The following is a 25454-nucleotide window of genomic DNA, read 5'->3' on the forward strand; positions in this document are numbered from 1 at the left end:
ATGTCGATTTCCCTTCTTTTACGTTTTCTAAAAGATTCCATCGATAACGATGATATTAAAAAAATGTGTGCAGAGTGTCTGAAAAGTTGATTTAATATTCTAACGTATTCCTCTTAAAGCGAAGTATCGATAAAAAATGTTATAATATAAGATTTGTCGACTGAATCATTTTGTCGTTGTTATTTGAACGAGCTTTCCACTTTATTTTTAATTTCGAGACTCCTGATTCTCTTTTTTATCCATTGTCCTCGAATTTCCGAAGATTAACCTGCAGCGATTGAAGCTTGAAATTACCCATTGTCTGGGTCTCCACACATGCGGTGATCGAATATCCAAGAATCTCCATTTATGATGTTCAGCAGGTCGTAAAGTTAGGACCGAAGCGTGAAGGTCTTCGAGACTATTGCTTCCTTAATTTGCGACGCAACGTTGATTTTTTACGCGCGAGCAGATTAAATCGCGATCCCCGCGCTCGCCGCCTTCATCTTGGGTCGATACCAAAATCTTCCATTTGTTCTTTAACTGTTTTTGTTTACGAATTCAAAGTTTCCTCGAGCCTCGCAACGAGTTCTAACGTCAGGTTTACCTTCGAAGTTTGGAAGTTTTGCCTCCCGGGTGTTTAGTCTGTCGGTTCTTTCGTATTTGAATTTACTTTCCTTGGAAAATCATCGATGTTTACTTCTTTGTTATCGGCAAACGTACACAGAGTTGCCAGAAGTTCTCTTACTGTTAAAATTGTTTTACTTCCAATCAAGGAACAGCGTTGTATCTTACGCAGTTTACAAAGTTAGTTTTGAATTCCCTGGTGTGCTTGCACCTTGACTGTTTCTCATATTCTCTTCCATTAGAAACGTATTATTTATACATTACACGCGTCTGTATGATTCATTCAAGATTTAATTTAGGCAATGATTAAAAGAAATTCTTTTATTATCATTTTATATATTTGGGTATCGAGTATCTTTGATGGTTAATTTAAAAATATTATCCATTTCTTTCTCATGTATATTTTAATATATTTATGTAATCCAACGTTTCGATCTCACTAATTTCTGCCTATTCTTGGGACAGCCTTTAAAGTTATTTTTCTATAAAACATTCCTTCCATATTTTCTTCTTTTTTTAAGATTCTCTAAACAGAGCTTAAAGCTAGGATCGAAACATTGTATTCAAATATATTTTTTGCTGTAAAAGGAAGAATGTTTCACAACTAAAATAATAAAATAATGTTTACTCGATTAATTGTTATGTCATCGCGTGGGAAAAGTCAATATTAACGTCATCGTCGGAACGCACGCATAACGGATAAATCCGCCTCGCGGGATAATGATTCGCCCGTTTTAATTTTGCCTCGGAGCGACGCCAGTTCCGCCTGTGCGATTCTCGATTCCGTTATTAGTAATACGCTCGTTAATAAACGTTCTGCGCGACTCAGCCTGTCGAGCAAGGCCACAGAATTTTCGCGCGTCCTCCAATTTCGTGGGCAAACATTACGCGAACGACCAGATATCAGCCCGTACCACGCGAGATCGTCGATAATCGACCAGATAAATATTGATTGCGATTAAATTATCCAAACTAGTAGGGAGAAACATCGGTTAACGTTAGTTGGATTTTCCTTCAATTTATCGTACCACGATGGAGTGAGATTGAATTTTTCGAAAATGGAATCTCTGTTTTGTTGCAACGGAATTTTCACGCGGTACGAACGAATATTTTTCGTCTAACGTTTCCAGAGCAAGACGCAGCGGTTTTGCACGCATCGCGCGACACGCGGAATCGGATTTCGCGCACCCTCAGCATCCGCAGTCGAGTTCGTTCGGCCTTGTAATAGATTCCACCTTACGCGTTTCCTTCGAGTACTTCCAGATAAACGAGTGTCGCCACGCGTGTCGAAAATGTTTGATCAAACAAATACTGAAAATCCTGAAAATTCTGGTATCGAAATAAGATCTAAAATTTCCAATCCGAAGCTCGGTAAAAGCAAACTTCTTAATTACATACGTTCCTCCTCGTGTACTTTAACTTTCTCGTCAATATTTTCGCGATCAGAATATTCAATTTATTTATCCTACTTCTCACCGGTATTTCTTACTTCAAAAATCTAAACGATCTTTCTTACTTCGTTCAGTTCCTTCGAAACGAATTTTCATAATTTATTTATCCTCGCCTTCGTTTAAACAGTTTCTTCTTACTTCGAGGGTGCTTCAATTTTTCTGATAAAGTTTACCGTAACCTGTTTGCGTCTACTTTCCATTACTGTGTCATTACAGAACATCGGGAGAATTTCTCTATCGTTGATTTTTCAGAAAAATGTATCGTAAACATTGCGTTTGGAATCGTTCGTTCCGAGTGTGTTGAAGATGTTTGCCTTCTAAAGTCGGCTCGAACACGAAAATTATTGCACTTTGCAGCCGTACTCGATTAATTAAAACCTTGCCTTCCCGTAATCACGGGCGTTGGTAACTGCATAGTCGTTTACGCGAGCAGCGATCATGCTGCGGCTCGAGATCACGCGAAGCGTAACGCAGCCCGACACCTCGCGCTTTTGCGTGCGATTTTGTTTCGAACACCGCGGGCGGCTATCAGGGAATTTTTTCTTCATGCCGTTGCGTTGGTATCTTTCCACCTCCGACGGAAACTGTCCAATTAAAACTCGCCTTTCCCCATTAGACGCCTCGCAGCTGAAGAAATTCTCGCTCCGACGCGATTTCCGCACCACATGTTATTTCCTGGTCGATTTTATTTGAACGTAAAACATAACAATTAAACAAGTATCGCGATGGCGGTAATTTTGTTTAAAAGATGGTAGTTGCGCAGGTTGGTGGTTTTTTCGAATTTGGCTTGTTCGATTACATTCTTTATTCTATTTTATTGAAAGGATCTACTTTTAGAAACAGCTATTGTTGGAAAACATTTCTTTGAGTCGTAGAAGATCGAATGGAAATGTAATTTGCATAATTTAATTCGAATCAAAAGCTGCGATAACTTTAAATATTTGAGTCGAGTTGTGTTATTACTGTGGCGAAAGTTCCCGCGTTCGCCAGCAGAGGGCTACGGCTCTTGTCTCTCTCGCAAGTACTCGACTGGCCACCCATTTCTACATATACGTTACTCGACCAACCATTCGATGTACCAGTGTCTGAGGCCCAGAACGGAACGTTCCTCTCTCTTTCTACAATTTCTTAACAAAATCGTTCTGAAATTAATTCTCAAAATAGAGTACCAATTTCCAAGGATGGTTCTCGCGCCACGAAGAAACGGTTCGAGGACTTGAAAAGCCCCCACGGAGAATGACACATCGTCTCCTCATTTTCTATATCTTCGGTGTGGCAATATTTTCGAAACTGAATGAAGGAGGTTCCGCGGAGTTGCAGCGGCCGGTGTTACGAGTCGGTGAGCTTGCTTAACGTCGCGAACAGAGAGGAGGAACCAGCGCGAGAGGGAAAAGAAGAGAGAGGCTTCTGCTTATATGGTCACTGATTACGAAGGGGCCAAGGGCCCGAGGGCCTTGGGACCGCTATTCTTAGAAGATGGGTCCTTTCGCCTCTCTCTTGCTCCCTCTCGGTGCTTCCGTATCGGACATTCTTGCTCGTCTCGCGCTCTCTCTCTCTGTCCCCACTCCGTTTGATTCCGACTCTTTCGTCTTGTATAAGGCCCCTACAGCGATTCCTAATTACCTCTGCTCGCGTACGCCCCGTCTCTGTTTCGCTCTTTGCCTCCTCGCCTCCTCGGCCGCAACAACCGGCATGCATAATGCATTTAAAGATCGCGTGATAGCGGTCGATTATGCGGTCACGCGGGCCTCCTTTTCCGCGAAAGGTAGTCGCGAATTGGGTTCCGCAGACCGTGACTCGACGAGCAACAAGGGCGTGGCCGCGCGAACGAAAGAAACACGCGCCCGGTCGGATAACACCGCGCATGAATGAAAACGATATTCTTTTTCGCGGCCAAACGGTATGTTTCTACGGCGAGGCCGCCACGGCTGCGGCCCTTTTGCGGCGGAGGCTGTTTGTACCCGCGGAGGTTCATTTGCATCTGCAACGGGGGGAGCGTTTCGCTCGCGGATCTCGTTTTTCGATGTTACGACGACGGGCCCGCGAAAGGATGCGCCAAAGGCAATTACTAGACTGCTCCTGTTCGTACCGGTGCCTTCGTTTTCGACGGGCAGGAAAAATTATGTCGAGAAAATAAGTACAGCGATGATTCTTAAAATGAACCCCATGATTCGTAAGTTGAACGTTTCTATCCTCCTTGAAATCAACGAAGCGTGGAAGACGACATTAGAAAATTTCAACCCTGGAGCGATGTTCATTTTACGAATCATCACTGTACCCGGAATTGAATTTTTCTCTGAAGCAAAGTTTTCGATGCAATAACGTTTAATAACTCCTAAATCTCGGGTGTACAAATTTTTTAGAAGCTTTCAAGAAATTAGCCTTTAATTTGGCGAGAGACTTTCTTTAAATAACCTTTTGCGTACCGAATGCAATGAATTGATATTAGCAAGAACAACTTTGAGTCGAAACGAATACCACAGTTCTAAATTGTAGTTTCAGAGCCAGTACTCGATTAACCGATAACCGAGAGACTCGCTACTATGTATTTCCTCGAGTGTCAGTTACCGCGGAAGGAAAAATGAGAAAATCCGTCGGCAGGAATGTAAGTAGATAAGTAGCGAACTTAATCAGCCGGTTAGTAAGGAAGAGTCTCTTCTGTGAAATTGCTGATCGTTCGTTCATAGACCAGACGTCGATTGCTGCAAACAGGAGAACCGAGAAACACCGTGCAGACGCGGTCTTTAGCGGAAGATATTACTTAATAGTGGCTTAAGATTGCAGTCATCATCTGCTACGCGGATACACCTTCCTTCCCGAACGACGCTCGTGAAATTACGTACGGATCGCTTTCTAATTCCAAACGAGCTACGTGCACGGTTTTCGTTTTCCGTACAAACTCGCTCGAAACCACGCATAAAGTTGAATTAAAATTCTAGAGGCTTCCGTGGGTACTTTTACGTTGCACCCAACATACATTCTCAAAGTTACAATCTCTATTCGCTAATATGTAATTGCACCTCTTTTGACAAATTACAAAATTCGTAACTTGATTTCATTTGTAGCTCTTTTAGACGAGAAAATATTTATACGTAAAGCTAATAAAATATACTAACTGAAAGTATTTTCTGTTAGAATGAGTAATAGCATCGTCGTACGCCATTGTTACAGAAGCTATTGTTGCACCGATCGAAGCTGTAACATCGATTATTGCTTATTATTAGCCTGCATATTGGAATGCATTGTATACTGTGTACATGTTAAATTATAGTCGTGAAATTATAAGTGCGCATTTATAGGGTATTCGTATGATTGCGTGCCAGTAATAGTATTAATGGTACCACAATGGCGAGGTTAGCTGCCCAATAATCCCAAGATCGTAGGTTCGAATCCCATACTTCTCGAATCCAACAATACTATACATTATTACTCTATTCTTACAATACAAAAAGCTTACAGAAAATTACACTGAAAAGAAAATACATATATTTATATGTAAATGTATGTCACTATATTTTGATGTGGTATCTTAGTTTCTGAATATCTCTAAAATTTATATTAGCTCTGTCGTAAATTCTGCAAAGTTATGCACATCTTCAAAAATTCTTAACACAATTTTTTCAGTGTATCAGAACTATACATACAAATTTGACAATAGAATTCTCAAAAGTAAAGAATAATCTTTCAAACGAATAGGTACGAAAAACTGTAAGTTGATTTGTAAATGATTTATAAATGGATCTCTGGAAATCTAGGCGAAGAACGTCGAAAACAGTTTCTCTTTTTTATAATATACGCTAAAAATTTACAAAGAACACATTACATTTTTCCTCCGTTTGAAATTAAAGAATTTATGGAACACTATAAATACGTGCTTACGTAAATAAATTACGCGCGTTCGCTACTGTATTTTCGACAAGAATTCGCAGAAATTTCCGAGATCGAGGAACACTTGGTCTCACGTATATGCAAATCGCGAACATTTTTGCAAAGACCAATATTAATCCTCTATTTCTTCCTCTTTTGCAATTGAGTTCGATGTTCCGTTATTTTTTAACACATTCGGAAATATTCGACGAAACGTATGCTCGCGGTTTGATATTATCTACGAATAATGTGCATAATCGGTGACTAGCAGCAATAAATTGTCGAAATCGAAATCCTTGAACGGGACGACGCGTCCTTGCGAATTACGTCGACTCGCGAGTATGGAAATTAGCTCATTTGGATAGTCGCCTGGAGGTTTCAAAAAAACATGAGACTTCAAGGTTCGTGGTCTACTTTTTCCTGGTCTTTTTGTACAGCATTTTCTTGCAGTTTTAATCATCTTTTAATGGACTGTGTTATTCGTCAAAGTCGAACGAATGTCGTTAGGAGGATCTAATACAGTACAACATAGATAATAAATAAGTGACATTAATGTAATTCAGATTTAAATTTATTTGGCGTGAAAATTTGCAGTCTTACAGTTGTTCCATAGATTCGACGATAAGTTTTTGGTTGTTTTACGGTTTCCCCTCGCGCGTGACTAATTCCAGCGACGATTCGATTCATCATAACGGAAGTCGAATATACATCTTGTTATTTTATCGTCATCATTTCGGTTCGCGTACCGTACGAGATACGGTGAGCAGAACGCTGAATCGGCAATCTTGAAATTTTTTCGGCTTTTTCGCAGTTAGTCGCGTCCACTTAATAATTCATAAAGTCATCGTCGATCGTACGCTTACGTCGCCATGTGGCTTCCCGAAGACTAGTAAAATGAAAATGACATTCGTCTTTCTTCAAATTGCTTCTATACAGTGCATTACTATCGCGAATGGAAAATACATCTCGCAAGAAATAAAAAAACATTTATATCAAAGAACGAAAACGGTTGCTTATATCTTGAATTTAGTGTTGGAAACATTTTATGATTTCGTTTGTCTTAATTACACGAACAGCTTACGGTTAATATCCTACAGATTTTAATTTCAAATCACCGAGCACGTTCAAGGTTCAAGATTAGTGGCCATGAAATTATACATAATTAGAAATCGTATGCATTTACGGTTATAGAAATCGTTTTTGATTATTTTTTGGCAAAAACTATAAAACTCCATCTGCCAGAATTCTTCTTACCGATTTCTGTACAAATTTCGTCCAAGTAAAGCATTAATAATTCGCCATTCTGTATATTCTAGAATACATTCAAAAATAATTGTCTCATAGTTTCAGTCATTGTGCATATTTAAAATTAATTAAGATTAGTTTGGCTGTAGCAGATATTAACACGAAAAGATAGAGTCGATTTTTAAATATTTTTTATTTAAAGAAGTTTGGACATAAATCATAAGATCGATTTTTCCAAAGGTTTACAGCAGAATTCGCCAAATTCACGACGCGACAGCTGGAACTGTCTTTGTCCAGTTTCAGCACAATGTTCAATGAATTAGAAACGAAATTGTTCGCCTCCATTGACACCGTTATGAAGCAATTACCAACGTTTAAAGGGCTCGATTCTCGATCGAGCGTGTATTCAGAAGCACGATCGGAACTCTGCCATCGATGTGTCGCGTAAAATTGACTCCGGACGGTTTCCGGTTTTCTTTTCTTTATTTAACGACGCGGCGCTCGCGCGTACTTCTTCGAGTTCCCGACGATAATGCATTTTCCGATTTTTCGCTGGGCGAATGTCGAGTAACGGTCCGTCTCTCTTTCTCTCTCTCTCTCTCTCCGTCACTCTCGCGTCTGTTCTCCGTTTCTCTCCTTCTCTGAATTTCCAGCAGGCTGGAAAATCTCGACGCGACCGCTGAGCCTCGGGAAATTGAATTTAGTGCGCCGCTGGTGAAATGGAATTCAATTATTAGTAATACAGTCGAGCCGCGATTGAAAAAGAATGATAGAACGAGGGAAAGAAAGAAAGACCGAGCGAGAGAGAGAGACGGAAGGAACAGAAACCGGAGGAAAGGGACCAGAAATAATAGAAGCGTAACGGTGAATGCTAACCGACGAAAATTCGTCGTGTAAAATTAATCGCGGACTTAATTACCGGTTTTCCTCTAATTAGCGCCGATAAATGATCTTAGCGGAGAAAAATGGGACGGAGAGTTATTATCCCCTATATGAAATCGTCGACTGTGGATTTCCTTACGAAATTCCAGATCATTTAAGCTGGATCGATGGCGATTAACTTGAATCGACGTTCCTCCCTCTCTCTCGGTTTTCTCGTACAAATAGCTCTAATTTCTAAATAGTTAATCGAGTAACCAACGAATTATATACTCTGTCTTTCGTACGTCGATTCCAATTCTATTGCATATAAGAGTATTGCAGTGTTTTAGTTGTATTTTTCTAGCATTCACAATCGTTTTAATCTAAATTAAAAATTCTGCACGAACGAGCATATTCGTCGAAAGGTGGAAAGCGTTCTCGGAAGCCTGGCGTGTAATGTAATCGGACGTAAAGGCAAAGTTGATAATTAACGAGTTCCTATGGCGATGTCGACAAGGCCTAGCGTCAGAAACAAAAGCAGTGCCAGTGCTTAGCTGTTCCTGATCTTCCTACGCTGAACGAACTTCCGGGTGGCTTGTGGCTTGTACGCTGCAGCAGCTTTGAACGCAGACGGTTGAGGTACTTTCGAGGCACCGTTAGAACGTAAGAAATCCAAGACAGTTCGTTTGACGATTTAACAAAAAGTTGTTAAACGATAGAGAGACGTCATCAACGTCTAATGTGGGAGAAGAGGAGAGAGAATCGGACTGAAACTAACAATAAATAGACGTTTCTAGATAATGATGGGACCGATCTAATGGTATACTCGTTGATAAAAGTAGCACGTTCTCGTAGAGTATTCGGTAACGGCATCTGGAAACCTGCTGTCAAAAGTATTCTTCCATTTGTTGAAGATGAATGGTACGTTCGGACCATTTACCGAATGTTTCCATTCTTTGATGCATGCTTGATTACCGTTGGTACCATTCGGTACCATGCACACCATTATTGCGGCTGTAAATGAAATCGATTAAAAGAATAGTATATTTAAAGCCATCCATGTCATACCTGGAATTATCTCGTAATTGACGCTATTTATTTATGTGCAAATGTACCAGACTGTTAGTCATATTTCTTCAAGCTTCTTGATTTGCGTTATCTTCGTAATTACGTAACATACAAAAATATATAGTCTGAAGGAATAAACTATATAATATAAAATTCAGTATACTTTTGAAATAAAGATTTTTATTTATGCCATTTGCAGAATTGTATAATTTGATAATTTCCTTATCACGATTAACAATCTTAATATTAATTGCTTCTAAATCCCTAGATTCCTAGTATAAATCGTGTGTTTCTTAAATGTCAATATCAAATATAGAACCTGTATTCTGTTACTCTATAACATCACGTTGAAATCGGAGGACAAGTTGAATCCTTCCTTTGTAAGTGCGATTTCACTTGGTTCACACAGCATGGATGTAGCGTACAGAGCCAGAGAATAGATCAATCTTGATCCTGTGCTAACTGATTTCCCGTTATTTTAAATTAATGATATAACGGTCGCGTTTCGTGTTTGTGTGATTTCTAGGATTCGGTTTTTGTGGTTCACCGATGACGCGTTTGTATAATTAAGTATCCTATATTTAAACCGAATAATCTCAAAATAACGGCAAACCATACTGTGACATTTCTGTAATGCATACCAGCTCGACTATGCCGCGACGTTATAATAAATTGAGAACTTTAATGGGAATGTGAATTTATTGAAACGACCAGGCGCATCCATTTTCTACGATGTCGCTGGAGCAACTTACAATTTCTTTGCAGTCAATGATATATTCTTCGATAATATTTCCGTTATACAAAAATAATTAAATATACCGTTTATGATTACAATTTTAAGCTATTGGCTAAACCTTGGTCGAAAAAAAATATGTTTCCAGTATCATAATTATCGAATTTCGTAAGTGTAGACTGCATAATATTTGTGTGTGTTTTTATATTGTGAGCTAAATCCAATACATTGTGAGCAAATTATCGAATAATCGCTGTATATAAACGTCTAAAATACATTCGTTTCACCGCAGGAATAATGAACGCGATTAATTAAAGAAATTTATTACAAGAATAAAAACCCAATTACTACGGTTCGTGGTAGAAAATAATTTTTCTCTCGATAAGCATAAGTGTACTTTACGTTTGATGAGAGTAGTTCGTACAATGGGAGTAGTTCTCTTGATCTATAGGGAGAACATGGCCGATACCATCCAGCTTTTCTTCAAACACAATCCTTCTTGCAGGAGTTTCTTTCTTAATTGTGTTTGGAGTTTCAATTACGTCCCCGAAGACGGACGTTCTTTTGTTCTGCTTGGCATTTTACCCATCAGTGTTATCACTTCCGCTGTGTATTAGAGGAAGCGAGAAAAAAGACTGTTTTGATCAAAGTAGTCAATATTTTTTAACCCTTAAGTGGATTATTGGGGCTGTTACGGCCCTCTGAAAGTTTAACTAATTGTTTAATATATGTCGATGTAATTATTTGAAAATTTATGTAATCCTCCATTGGTTCATTATTTTTTAAAAATCAACATTAAGTAAAATAATTGAGATTGAGACCCCACTTAAGGGTTAAATCAGTCTAGTAATGACGACAGTCACATTTATACAAGTTGAGAATCTTCTTTAACGCTCCTTATGATTAATACCTTTCTCAGATTTTAAATTCTAATCCTATATACGTTCAGCTTAAAGTCTCGTAATGTCAATTTTAAAATTCGTGTGTTAAATTCTTTCGAAAACGATTCATTTTAGCACGTGGTGACTCTACATATGAATGACAGGGCTTTTCGCCATAGAACCAGCAGAATTAATTCTCAATCTGAAACGTCAAATAAATTTGAATAGGATTCGTGAATTTTAGTTACGAAAATAACTACTAAAAAGAATTTTAAATAACCGTAAAAATGGTTTGGCGTGGCTGCGAGCGTGTTAAAGGACCAGAGGTGACCAAACGTTGTAGAGACCGACGCGAGAAGTCGTCAGCCACCGTGTCGGATCGTGGATTCAACAGTGGCTTGTGTCTCGTTCGCGTCCTGGCTCATTGAGAGCGGTTCTCGTACACCCAGCGTGTAATCACCGCGGCGATAATAATGAAACCCAGCCATAAACGGGGCCATGTCTCGTTGCGACGCGAACCTTGGAGTATCCTCGTTCCGAAAAGGCGCGGGGGAGGGACAGAGGTAGCTTAATAAAAAGGGAAGTCCACTCGTCCAGTGTTCCATCGGACCCCGGGACCGAACAATGCGCCGCGGCCGTTTGGTATTATTATAATAAATGGTTGCGTGTTACTTGTCTGTTGCAGAAAAATTGCTGAACAGCGAGGGCCGCGAGCTGCGACGAGCCCTCTTCTCCCTCAAGCAGATCTTTCAGGTGAGTTTACAATTCGCGATACCTGCGGGATCCCGAGAGAAACGTGCGCGAACGGGACAACGATAGGCAGGCCACGATAGAGTGAATGATAGGAGGAGGGTTGGGGAAGGGTACGAGAGGATGGCGAGAAGGAAGCACGAGGAAGGAAAATGCTACGAGCGAGAGAGAAACAGAGGGTGAAAGAGGCAGTGACGGGGAGAGGCTATTTTTACGCGAAGCTACTCGCTCGACGAGTAAATATTTGCATGGCGATTCGAGCGAGTGCATTTTCTCCTTCCTTCGGTCTCACCCCCGCGCCGCGTCTAGATCCTCCAGCCTCGTCCCTTTCTATCCTTGTTATCTCGATAACCGCGGCCCTTTGTCTCGCAAATTCGTTATTCCTCGACGCGTGCACGTTGCGTTCCAATAATTTTCACCGGCATTGTGCGCGACAGCTCAGACGCGTTCCCGGGATGAATTTTCATTTATTTATTCGCGGGCAGATATTTTAGTTCGTCCTGCGCGTAAATTACAAAATCACGAAAGCGTGATTGCTCGAAGGATACGTTAAAAAAATCAAGAGGCACGGGATATTTGTTAGCAGAGGCGCTAATGATTCGTAAAATGAACATCGTACAGCGAAGTCGAAATCTGACGCCAACGGATACTCCTACACAGCGATATCGTTGGGATTCGCTGGCTGTTGAGGGGAATAGAAATGTTCAACTTACGAATCACGTGTTCATTTTAAGAATCATTACTGTAGTATTCCCGAATTAAGAGATAAAAGTGCAAGTAATTTTTGATAAAAACTGCCAACCAACAATCGGTTCATTTCTTTTTACGTTCGTAATTTATATTGCGTCAAATTATTTCATGATCGTCGAACATTTTCAGACGTAATTCCCGAATCTGGGAACAATAACTGAAAAAACACGGTCGCCGTCTGTGCATCGTCGTTTTCGGTAATGAATAGGATGAATTTGACTGCGAGTGCGATCCGTTTCAAGTCTTGTCGGGGTAAAAGTGGCTTTTGTTTCTTGTTTGCTCGCGAAACGAGGAGTAAACTCGCGCCGGAGGAGCGTATTTATTCATGGCCGAGCTTTCTCCGTTCTTTTTCTTCCTCACAATTAAATCACGCAATTAGCCGAGCGAGAAAAAGTCCTTTCCCGTGGCGTTCGTTCGAAGTTGAAAACTGCACGGCGAAAGAAATCCTATTATATCGGAAGCTGTCGTTGCCCCTAAGTGATGGATGAGTTTATTGTAGAATTATATTAGAAACGTGATGAATGGGGTCGGAGTCAAACGCGATGGTCGATAATCTGTTTACCGGATTCTTCACGCTAACCGTGTTACTCGACGTATTGAGTAATGTTATCCATTAAACGTATAGTAACCGTATTAGGCAGACAATATTTCACTATTACTAATTTAATTAATTATAATAGGGATAGCATTAATAACGTGTTACGTGAAATGGATGATATCAATTGTGAAAATACTGTGAAAAATCATTCACCGATTTTAGATTTCCAATTTTAAAAGAAAATATGGAATAATAGTCGACTAATAATGACTGGTTTATTGGAATGGAAAACGAGTACCGTTGAACTCTTTATTAATTAAACGATTTTGCTACACTCGGAATAAATGGTAGTTGGAAAGCCGATAAAATATGGCGGATGCGTTATCAACCCCCAATAACCTCTACTTTTTCCAGTACCATTTTATCCGTTGGTTCAGCGTTAGAATAATGAAAAAGTATTCCATCGAATCTCCTAAAATTTGTTCGTCTTTTCCTGTTGTAGTTCGATACTGATTTAAAATAAATCGTCAAATTCTTTTATACGTTCAGTAACATCTTGTTCTGGTTTTAGACATAATATAGTTCGTGTTTCGAATTGTTGTACAGAACGTGCTTCTCATCACCGGTAATAATTTGATTTGGAAATGGGTGCTTTGCCAGTTTCGCAACGAGGGACGAATATTCACACGTTGGATACAGTTCGCGACTGACAGTTCATACGGAATCCATTTCCCAACACTTGATACGTTTCCAATCATTGCTAAACGTTGATGCACGTTACTAGATTCATTAGAGCCCATTTTAGTCTGATTAGAGCCTCTGATGCTTCGTCATCGAATTCTAGTCGATTCTATCTTCGTACGTCAAGGACTCTAAAATACCGAAATTTTGAAAATTATTCGATCGTGATAATTTCCTAACTACAAATTTGAAACGAAAAATAACTTTTACTGTTCCACTTTGGTAATTCGCGCATTAGTATCCCGAGACACCGTCGGTCGCGTATCGAAGATAACGCCCGAAACTCCCAGCAGCCAGCAGTTTCAAGAAGCGGGGAGATAACTTTGTCTCAACCCGAGGGAGAAAATTTATCTCAGCCCCGAAAGACATTACTGTACTTTTGTTACGTGAATTTAATTTGGAACGCGGTACTGGCTGTTCATAACGCTGATATAGTTTTTTAAAGAACGTACATATAGTAACTCGAGGATCAGCAGTTGGTTAAAAAAATGTTGATTAAAAGATTCGAATCTTTTAATTAAATCTCGGTTGGGGGGGGGGGCATAGAAATGTTCAATTTACGAATCACGTTTGGTGTTCAGTTTGAGAATCATTATTGTAGAGTACGACTTGGAATTCAGGATAAGTAGAAACAGTGTGTATTGGGCAGACATACCAGAGCCAATTAATTTCACGAAATATCGAATGGAAAATTTTATTCGTCACTTGATTATTTTATCTGCGATAACCAAATACTTTCTGCGAATCCTTGCGTCTCGATTGCAAAGATAAGTGGCTGGTTTAGGGTTTGGTGCATTATATCGGACAGCAACGGGCACAAGTCCGCCGAAAACAATCCTCGAATTCTTCCTTCGAGCGATACCTTATCGTTTCAATTATCAGCGGGGCTAGCTACGAAATTAATTACAAGCTCGATCCTCGACCCTCCGTGATCCAACCCGGTCCTCGTTCCCTAACGTAATCTCTCTCCATCGTCGGCAGGATTTATCAGGGAATCGTCGCAGCAACGTTCAATTTCGTTTCTTAATCCGACGGGGCTAATCGGCTCTACATTCCGCGCTCAAATCTCGCGTAAACTTCCGCTATTTCGATTACATATAGGAGGCCAGGCCACGAACGACGAGTTTCTTATCGCCTATACAATTTTTCCCCATCGATCAAGTCCTAAATTCTCTTTTCATCGATCATTAATTTTAATAATTTTAGGTGTTTATATTTATTTGCTCTTCGATATCCAATAGACTCAGTAGCTATTTTGGACGGTCAACAAAAATTCATTTCTTTTTAATACTTTGAATTGTCGAAAATACATAGTAATGCATAGCACACTTTTTCGAGTCGATAGAAACCATCCCCAAATCTTCGATCAAAATAAGTATCTCTTCATTTATTTACTAGCTATGAAAAAGTAAGATATTTTACCCCCAGAAAAATGTGAAAAGAACTTGTCTCGTGGAAAATAATCTAAGACCTCTGATCTCTAAAAATATTTACGAAAATATCGTTAAAATCGGAACTTCGATCGAAATAGGTGGTAAGATGATTTGTCGCGACGATTCGTCCGTGTTAAATTTATTATTTCACGCGAACAACGGTCCTTCGAAGGACCGCGCGCGAACATCGCGCTGGAAACGAGCGGGTTTAATCAAACTTGGTAGATTTTCCATTATGTCCGCGACTTCGCGCCCGGAGCGGCATAACTAATTCCATTTACCTCTTCCGGCCTCCGGCTGGCTTAGGTGGAAGCGTCGAGATAAATCGCGCGTCTCCGCGAGCTCCTCCGGGATCGGGTATCAGCGACTCCGTTCGTCCCGTTCCTCCTATCCACGTTCGTTTCCAACGGAACGTCGGCGAACCGATGATCTCGGTAATCGGCTTTCCGCTTGTTTCTGCTGGACGTGACGCGTTTCGTTCTTTCTTGGACAGTTCTCGTTCGAACCGAGGACGAGGAACGGCGTGTTCGGAAATGGGCACGAGTTCCTTCGGTAACCGACTTACAGACGTGGTCAAACTAATACGATTCCACCGGTGAAATCGAGGAAACCCCGCGCCCATTCTTGCGAATACGTACTTCGTTAATTACCGTACGAATTTAGTTGGAGGGTCTAACACGATGGTCACAATCTGCGTTAGAATTTTGTAGGAACCTTGTTCGTTCAAATAACAGTCGAAAATTTGTTCTGACACGATCCACAAGTGTAAAATCAACAGACTCGACGCAAAGGATATTAAATTCAAGCAAACACGACCACCGAAAGAAAGGACAATAAATTCCTGGCCCTCCCCCTAATATAATAGCCATCAGTAAACACGACGATGCCCGAAGACTGTTTTATTTATCGATCGTGCGCCCGTGACCGAGCCGCGAAACGTTTTAGCATTTCAAATTTCGAGATGGCTATAAATTTGGAAACGTCAAACGATCGATTAGGAGTCTCCACTCGCCGAGGAATAAATTATACGCGTACGACGATGTAGCAGGTATCTATTTCGCAGCCGGCGCTGTTTACCATAAACTTTGGTTTTGCAGGAGGACAAGGACCTGGTGCATGAGTTTGTGCAAAATGACGGGCTTGCCTGCCTCATCAAGGTTGGCAGCGAGGCTGACCAGAATTATCAAAATTACATACTACGGGGTGAGTATCTTAACAATTTCTCGATAGATTGTAACGTGTTTCGTGCATAACGTTGCTTAAGCTGCTAATTCAAGCTATACGTCGGATACGAAATCCTACAAACTGCAGTCGTAAATATTTATGAGTCTGTAGGTAAAAAAGATTCGTTAAAGTCTGTTACGTTTAATTAGCCTGCAGCTAGAAAAATGTTAATTTCATGCATAATCCTTCATCGATTCGTATTTGTTGCGTTGCAGTGATCGAATAATATCTTATCATAGATTTCTGTACAAGGTGCACCATAGAATATAGGTACATAGTGCATTTATAATAAAAAAGATACGTTTCTTATGAGTGTTTTATAAAAATTTGGACTAATGGTCGCAACGAAGCAAACTTAAGGTTCATAAAATTGCATTTTCGAGTTTACATTAAATAAATATTTAAGTACGTAGTAGGAGGTATACTTTGCCGGAGTTAGAAATTTTCAATAATCATTGCTCGTATCAGGAACGGATATAAATGATTCATAAAATATTACGAAAGTATTTCCAAACAGCTTTATCATGATCAAGATATCAAACATTAATTATATATATCTCGAATCGGTCACGCTGGCTTTGTTTCCATCGAGAATTATTGAAACAAAGCGACTATAACTCAAAGATCGTTTTATTATTTCTGTGTTTAAATAGTTTCTACAAATTTCAAATCTCTTCTGCGGTCGACCTGCGTCTTTTATCCATCCTCCGTCGCTTTGATCGCTGAAGCGTTCGAAGGGAACTTCCGAGACAGATGTCTGCATCTGAAGATGGCCACCTAGTAGAAACTGCAACAATGGTGTCTATCAATTTTGAAGTCGACTTTAAACATACCTCGAGGCGTTTCCTAGAACTAAATTTTGCACTTTGATGAAATTACAATCCCTAGTCAGTCACTCTAATCCTCTAATGGATAATGAATCCTCCCAGTTCAACTTACGAATCGCGTCTAGGGTTCATTTTAGGAATCATTCCTCTATATGTTTAGATTATCGCTATTGTTGGTTTGTCTCTTTCAAAAAGAGAGTTTTCTTTCATTTACAAAACCCATCGACGTGCGTGTTGCGTTTCATCTTCCTTGGCTTATTTAGACAATGAATAGAATCGATTGGGTCTGTGGGTGTGTTTCTTCCAAACTGAACTAAGTGTTTCAAATAACGACAAAGTTTAGTGTAAAGACCTATTTCTAATAGCAATCTCGTCTTCGTTAAAAAGTGAATCGTATCCAACTTCCACGCCTGGAAAGTTATCGTTGGCCTGTTTGATAGGTCAAAGGAAGTCACCGATTCGAATTAATGCCAAGTCGCGGGCGTTATCGGTATCGTTCCATTGGAAACAGTGAACATGGCGTGCAAATCCATAATAGCGAGCGTCGTCGGTCGAGTTTGTGCATTCGGTGTCTGGATTTCTCTTCGAACGCGAGGACGTCGTACGTCTCCGACGCTTTCGTAAACACCGATAAGATAATACCGTCGTAAGGCGGCTAACAGCGCCTAACGAGCGGCGCATCAACGCCTTCGCCAAACCGAGTCGGCTTCAGAAACTTCGTCCTTCCCCTCCGCGTTTCCCTCCTAAGTCTCCGGCGCGTTTCAACGCGTATTTTCCGTAATACGCGTCCCGCACGGCTGATGGAAGATACATCCAGAGATGCCAGACGGAACCCTGAGAGCACCATGAACTCATTCCACTTCCTCACAGTATGCTAGATCACGCATATGTACGTGAGCTCGTGGAGTTTCGTAGAGTCGACAAAGGCAAACTGACACATGCCCTCTTTTTCGATTCTCCGAAGCTGCCCCAAGTAATTTTCTTCCTTCTCGCTCTTCAACAACTAAAATCCGACTTCACGTCAACAGAATACGATTTGGAATCTCGATTGTCCAGGCATTTCTACTTTCTGACCTATGTAGGCGCACATAAGCAAAGTACCATAATGAAAGAAAAATTTCTAGCCCCTGTTCGCCTTTGCTGACCACTGCTAACAACAGCACACGACTCCTGACAACTGTTGACAACACATAACCACAGCTACTGGCTATTGCTGGCCCTACTGACAACTACCGACATGATATGTATGTACACATGTACGCCCATACATAGGAATAATAAGAAAAAATTTCTTTTTCTTTCAATAATGAAAATATAATCAGCGGGTCTAAAAACGTGTATTTCCGTAAAAAAATTTCACAAAATTTTTGTTTCGTTATGGTACTTTGCTTATGTGCGCCTATATAGACTTAAAAGGCTTCGGAGAATCGAGAAAGAGGACATGTGACAGTTTGCCTTTGTCGACTATCCGAAACTCTACGAGCTCACGTACGCGTCATCTGGCATAGTGTGAGAAAGTGGAATGAGGTGTCCCTGGTGCATCCAGGACTCCATCTGGCATCTCTGGATACATCTTCTTAACACGCTCGCGGAACTGCGCCGTTAACGCTCGATGTTTACAAAAGCTGCGCGGCTCCGCGGGCGAAACCGCGATACGTTGCAGATTATGAATGCACCCTTTGATCGCGTTTCGAGTGCCTCGCCTCGACGCAGCCCGCTCGAGTGCTCCGTAAACCTTCCCGGGCGAACAACGCGCAAGAAGGCCAATTCCGCGTCGGGTCTGGCTAGTTGCGCCGCAACCCACTTGTGGCTCCGCTCTGTTCTCTTTACGGCTCCGATAACGAAGAGAGCCACCTCTCTCGTCTTCGATCTCGCGAGACCTCGAGTATATTGTATACCGAACCGGTCCTCCGGGACCTCGAGAGACCCCCGGATCACGAAACTTCTCCAACCACTCGGGGAAAAATCGCTCCACGGAGACGACACCATCCGTTCCCTCGTCCCGCGTTCACCTGCTGTTTCTGTCAGACCGAAACTATGGCATCGAACGCCGGTACGGTAATGATTCTTAAAATGAACGTCGTTCTGAGATCGGTGCGTTCATCTTTCGTACAACGGAGGCGAAGTTTGATACCAGATATATTTATCAGCATTCGTCTTTTGTCGATGTTCAAATGTTCAACTTACGAGTCACGACTGTTTATGTCAGACCGAAATTATGGTATCGAACGCCGGTACGGTAATGATTCTTAAAATGAACGTCGTTCTGAGATCGGTGCGTTCATCTTTCGTACAATGGAGGCGAAGTTCGACACCAGATATATTTATAAGCATTCGTCTTTTGTCGACGTTCAAATGTTCAACTTACGAGTCACGACTGTTTCTGTCAGTCCGAAATTATGGTATCGAACGTCGGTACGGTAATGATTCTTAAAATGAACGTCATTCTGAGATCGGTGCGTTCATCTTTCGTACAACGGAGGCGAAGTTCGACACCAGATATATTTATAAGCATTCGTCTTTTGTCGACGTTCAAATGTTCAACTTACGAGTCACGACTGTTTCTGTCAGACCGAAATTATGGTATCGAACGTCGGTACGATAATGATTCTTAAAATGAACGTCGTTCTGAGATCGGTGTGTTCATCTTTCGTACAACGGAGGCGAAGTTCGACACCAGATATATTTATAAGCATTCGTCTTTTGTCGATGTTCAAATGTTCAACTTACGAATCACGTCTGGAGTTCGTCTTAAGAATCATTGCTGTATTTATCGACGTTTGGAGCCATTCTCGCTTCTTCGAGAACCATAATTTTTTCGAATTGCATCCGGAGGTTCATTTTAAGAATCACTCCTGTAGTATCAGAATTAAGAGATCGAGATACCCAGTGTTTTGAGACAAAAATTAGTCCATCCATAATTTTGAACAAACAAAAATTATGAAAGGGTAACTTATAAATTTTTATGTGTCAAAGTCGTTTACAAATTTTGCAATTGCAGTTACAATTTCATTTATACAGAGGGAAAGTATTTATCTTTCCTTGCAGGAGTAACGGAAATTGTCGAAAACGTGGATACGTTTATTTGCTTGGCAACGTTTCGGCTCTCTTTCAAAAGACACCGGGATAGAGAACCGTAACGTGATCCAGAAAGTAAATGTACATACGTGTGTACCTAAACGCGTTTCCTTCAGTTCTTGTTACTTACACTTATACAGAAACGAGAATAAATACTTGCTTAATTTACGATATGTACCGAAAAAAAATGTTGATCGATTTAACTTCTGAGAAATTCTCATTAATATTTCTCATCTGAATTGTAATTTCTGTCGCGATGTAAAAGACACGTGTCGTCCGGCGTAGTCGTAGTACAAGGCAATCCACTTCCTCGTCGCTAATGATAGTCGTGTTTCCTTTACTTTTGTTTTCAAGAGATTCAATTTTCAGAAGTGTATTTCCGCATTGATTGTCCGAGATTCCAATAAAACTGCATAATAAATGACACTTGTTCGGTTCTGCGTCAGTAACGTTGGAGTGTAATCTCGTGTTCGTAGTAATTAATAATCGCTGACTTGGTTTAAATAACAAATGTACCTATCGTTCCAAACTTCTTCAAATACGTACGAGGAGTGACATTTATTGAACAAGTAGAACGATATATTATCGTCATTAATCAACCTCCTAAACATCTTAAGTCATTTTCGTATAACGCTCTTAGAATCTGTTGGTCGACCTATCGTATTAATTGTTCGTCGATTCTAAATGACGTTCTCTTTTGACACGTTTCTGAATCTCCTGAAACGACTTCATTGTACCAAGACGAATTAGATTAGATGCAGAGGTTCAACGAGATCCTTTTACGACTGTTTGCAAGGAGGTTGGGGGAAGGCAAAAGGGGCTTAGCAGTTGTCCGACCAAGTCAATTAAGATTAAGCGAATATTGAGCAACCAAGAGTTCTCGATAAGCGGCGTAGTAAACCAGATAACGTAATTCATAAAACAATTTGGCGTTTACGTTTATCGCGCGCATAAATTAAACAACGTTTTAACGGTGTCGCTTTTGGAAAGGCCACTCGGGACAGCCCGCACTGTTAACTGTCTAATTTAGGGGAAACTCATTGTGCGTTCCTTATCTCTCGGTAAACAGGAAATTTATTACGAGTAGACTCGAAGGGGGCCTCCTACTTTATAATCCAGCGACGCACAGATTGCGTCAACGTATTACTGTGTCAGAGCTGGTTGATTATAGCGACGTTTTCCTTGATATTGGCTCATTAAAGTACAGACGCTCCAACAGTTTCCACTTCTACCCTAACTCGATCGGAACCAACGGATCTCTGACTCGGTGCATGGAACAAAATTACATCTTGTCCAATTGTGAGACTGTGAATCAACATTCTTCTATATTTTCGATAGAATTTTCAAGGCCATGTTTGGAATTAATTTATTAAAAAACATATATAAAAATATTCCTCTTTGACCTAACGTTTAAACAGGTTTTTCGAGAGTTTTACAATACGCATTTTGTGTATGTGCTTTTTATCCCAATTCTGACTGCTAACTCTCTTCGAAGCGATCAACGTCGTTCAGCAAAAAGCCGCGAAAATGGCGACGTAATCTGAATTTCGAGCATAAAACATCTGTTCGGTCGAGTTGGAACGATAAACCCGTGCCTCGTGCACGATTAAGCACGATATCGTCGAGGAGACGGCTTGGCAAAGCGTGGTGCGCGTTTCTGCGACGAACTTGACACCAAAACTAACGGCCCCTGAAAAACGCGATTCGCTCTAAATTATGTCATCCCTTCGGATCGTGCCAAGTGTCTAGTTCTCGAAAAACAGTGCATTCACCAAATTTTCGGTCCGAAAACGACGCTCGAATCGCCTTGAATCCCCTGTCGTTTCGAGTAGCCGAATATAGATCTGCAATTTTTCATTTTTCTACGTTCGCACGTTTGCAGCCGTTTGAAGAGGTTTGTTAATTTCAAATTTTATATGTACAAACGTTTGTGACTATCTGAAATTGCTTTTATTCGTGATCGAATATTGATTTCGAATTTTTAATTTTGATATGTTCGTACATTTGCACCCGTTTGAGTAGTTATAGTTCTAGATCAAAAGATATGCAAGAAGCGTAATAAATTATAATGCAAAGAAGCTCAGGAATTCAAAGACAAGTGCGTCCTATGTCAAAATGTTTCAAAATGTGAAAATTTATTAAAAATCCAAAATGAATTCAGGAAAAAAAATGGAAAAGTGCAGAAATTTTACGACGAAAAAAAAAATTTCAAATCATTCTGAAAAAATTATTTTTGATTGCAGGGGTCAATTACAATCATTTTTGGTGGGTAGACATACCTCCGAATTCCTAACCATTTTCGAGAAAAAAATTCATTACTGAAAATGTAACGTCTGACCATACTATTGATGTGTTTCCCTGAATTTTCATGCGAATCTTTAAAACGTCATAACTTCTGAACGGATTGGACGATTTTAATGTTTAAAAAAGCAAACTACGCAAATTTTAATGGAGAATATGTAGAAATTCTAACAATAATGAAAAAGTTGTTCCTTTACCCTGTAAAATGAGAAAAACCACATAAAACTGGTCCAATTTTCAAACAGCCAATACTCCTACAATAGTGAATATATTTCAATGAAACTTTTTTCTGAAGTAGAGCTCATGGGTACCCACAAAAAAGTAGTAGACAACTTTTCTGTAGGGCATCAAACAAAATGATTGAAAATGAAAGACGAATTTTTAAGAAAAATCGACAGGGGGTAGGTGTCTAAATTTTTCGACGAAAAAAAAATTTTCAAATCGTTCTAAAAAAATTATATTTAGTTGCAGGGGTCAATTACAATCATTTTTAGTTATTAGACATACCCTCGAAATCCTATCCACTTTCGAGAAAAAAATTCCAGAAGGTGTGAAATTTTTCGAGAAAATTAAAAAATTTCAAATCGTTCTAAAGAAATTATATTTAGTTGCAAGCGTCAATTACAATCATTTTTGGTCATTACACATACCCTTGAAATCCTACCCACTTTCGAGAAAAAAATTCGAGAAGGTGCAGAAATTTTTCGCCAAAATTAAAAAATCTCAAATCGTTCTGGAAAAATTATTTTCGATTACAGGGGTCAATTACAATCATTTTTTATGAATATACATACATACATCGTACATTTGCACCCGTTTGAGGAGGTTTGTTAATTTCAGATTTTATACGTTCCAACGTTTGTGACTATCTCAAATTGCTTCTAACCATAGGTCTGGAATTTTTAATTTTGTTACATTCATACGTTTGCAACAGTTTGAAGAGGTTTGTTAATCCAAGTTTAAGTACTTCAAAAGTTTGCAATTGTTTAAACATACTTCTATCCATGATCGACTATAAGTTTGCAAATTTTAACTTCGTTCAAAACGTGTGGACCAATCTGTATTTGCCAGTACACAAAAGAGTAATAAAAATCGTCGTCATTGTCAAAGAACATGTCTTTCTTTACGAGTGAAAAGGTAAAAGGAAACACGGAATTGGCGCTACTTTAATTACTGTTCTGGACAGATAAAATACTGGCCATTCAAGGGCAGTGATTGGCTGTTTCTCTCCTATGTCGTTTCACTAGCTTAACACTCCATCGTCCGGTATTTTTGCTCCGCGCGTTGCCTTCGAGAGACAGAAAGTAGTTCAGGATCTCGTCGTTCCAGAAGAGGAAGTTCCCGGGCGAAGAAAAGAGCAGAGAATTAGAAGAGCACATAACGTTTATGGAATTTATCAAAGGAAATGCCAAGCTTTGTTCGCCGCATAACTTCACCGCGATAATCTATAGAATTTCGCGAGGAGAAACACAAAGGTGGGAAAATTTGTGCGCGGTATAATACGCGGGGATCATTGCTTTGAATCATGCTCGTGGATGCATTTTCCCGCGGCCGCGGAACCATGTAAATCAGAGGATACGTTCGGTGTGCATTCTGTATGGAATAACGCGCGAATAGGAATTCGACCTGCTGATCGGCCCCATGAACGTGAAATCCCGCGACTTCGCCCGACATTTGCATATTTTCATCGGCGTAAAGCTCACGGTATCCATCCCCCGCGCGAATTCGAGAAAAAACAGCGGCTTACAAGTCGCGAAAATCATGGTTCCTCGATTAGAGAATCTTTTACCAGTCATCAGATTTGTTCTGCGAACCTACAAAGAAATATTCAACATTTTGATTTATTCGTACATTACATTATGCATCATACGAATTAAAGTCTCTTGAAAAGGTAAACCCATAATAAAAATTTAATACATCTTCTTAGAGAGTCGCTGACTAATATGGCCTGAATTTATATAAAAATTCTTTTTAAGGAGTTTGCTTTGGATTAATTCCGTCGAAAATTTTCGAGATATATAAAATTGCTCGAGTAATCTTTCATTCGATCCCAGAGTGGAACGTGTCCGCGGGCGACCGAATTCGTGGAAATCGAGTTTCCAGTACGCGTACGGATTATGATTCTAAATCACAGGGGGAAACGTTTTCTGTGCCGTTGGACGCAATGTCGTTGCAGCTTCCACTGTTTTGTCCCTCCTTTAGCTGCTCCTCCAGCTTTTTTCATTCTCCTCTTTTATTTTTTTCCTTCCTCGTCGACAAAGGGGGGGAAAAATAGAAAATGGTAACACGAGAGTGCTTCCACGCGACGTCGCGAGGCTGTCGGTGGATTTTTCGCGCGGAAAAATTATGGCAGCTCTTTCGCGGTCGCCTCGTTCGTCTCGCGTGGAACATTTGCGGCACATCGGCCATTTAGTGATTATAATATGTATCGCGACAGGACGTGGCCACTGATAGTCGATGATTACGCTCGACGCGATCTACGCTCTCGCGTGCTTCTAATTAGATTTCGCGGCGTAACTTATGGCCGGTATAATGATAACGGGTCGGCTAATGCCCGCGACCGTTGCGCGCTTAAATCGCTTTACAATTATTGTCATTACCGGCGCGATTGTACCAATGAAGCGACGCTACGATTGCGACGTCGATGCTTGGAACGTGATGTTCCCCGCGAACAGTGTTTCTCAAACTACTACCACCCACAATGCTCGTGAAACCAAACGTAAAACACAAGAGATTCTACGTTCGAAGATAAGTCGAAAATGTAGGGTAACATTTAATCGTGCAATGTTTCGTTCTCGAGAAAATCGAGCTCGAATATTCGTCTAACGCGCGACTTGCACGTCAGCGCAAGTAGAAACAGTAAATAATGATCAGACGCGCCAGCCAAATCGTACTCGATCGTACATGTAACAAATATTCGAGTTGGATTATCCCAAAAACAAAGCATTATACAAACAAGTTAGAGTCTGCATTTTCAACTTATTTTCGTACGTAGAATTATTTAGATTGCCCTGTTCGTATGATTTTTATACGGGTCGGTCTCGAAATGGATCGTTCCACTTTCTTAGCCCATCTCTGAGGCTCGCGTTTTGTTTGCATC

At 40.4% G+C, this 25454-nt stretch overlaps 1 protein-coding gene and 1 long non-coding RNA gene across 5 annotated transcripts in view; one reads left to right on the top strand and one right to left on the bottom strand.

The window, feature by feature from the left end:
• The window catches only part of LOC143344744 (uncharacterized), a 462587-nt gene that overhangs the window by 388289 nt on the left and 48844 nt on the right, over positions 1-25454 (bottom strand). The window lies entirely within an intron of this gene.
• Positions 1-25454, top strand: part of Fhos (Formin homology 2 domain containing) — a 272839-nt gene that overhangs the window by 187044 nt on the left and 60341 nt on the right. For all 4 annotated transcript variants that reach the window (XM_076770966.1, XM_076770992.1, XM_076770985.1 and 1 more), the window contains 2 exons: positions 11398-11465; positions 16022-16127. In XM_076770966.1, the coding sequence (XP_076627081.1) occupies positions 11398-11465; positions 16022-16127 (174 nt within the window). The remainder of the gene's footprint in view (positions 1-11397; positions 11466-16021; positions 16128-25454) is intronic.

The sequence above is a fragment of the Colletes latitarsis genome, chromosome 1 (genome assembly GCF_051014445.1).
Source record: "Colletes latitarsis isolate SP2378_abdomen chromosome 1, iyColLati1, whole genome shotgun sequence".
Classification (NCBI taxonomy): Eukaryota; Metazoa; Arthropoda; class Insecta; order Hymenoptera; family Colletidae; genus Colletes; species Colletes latitarsis.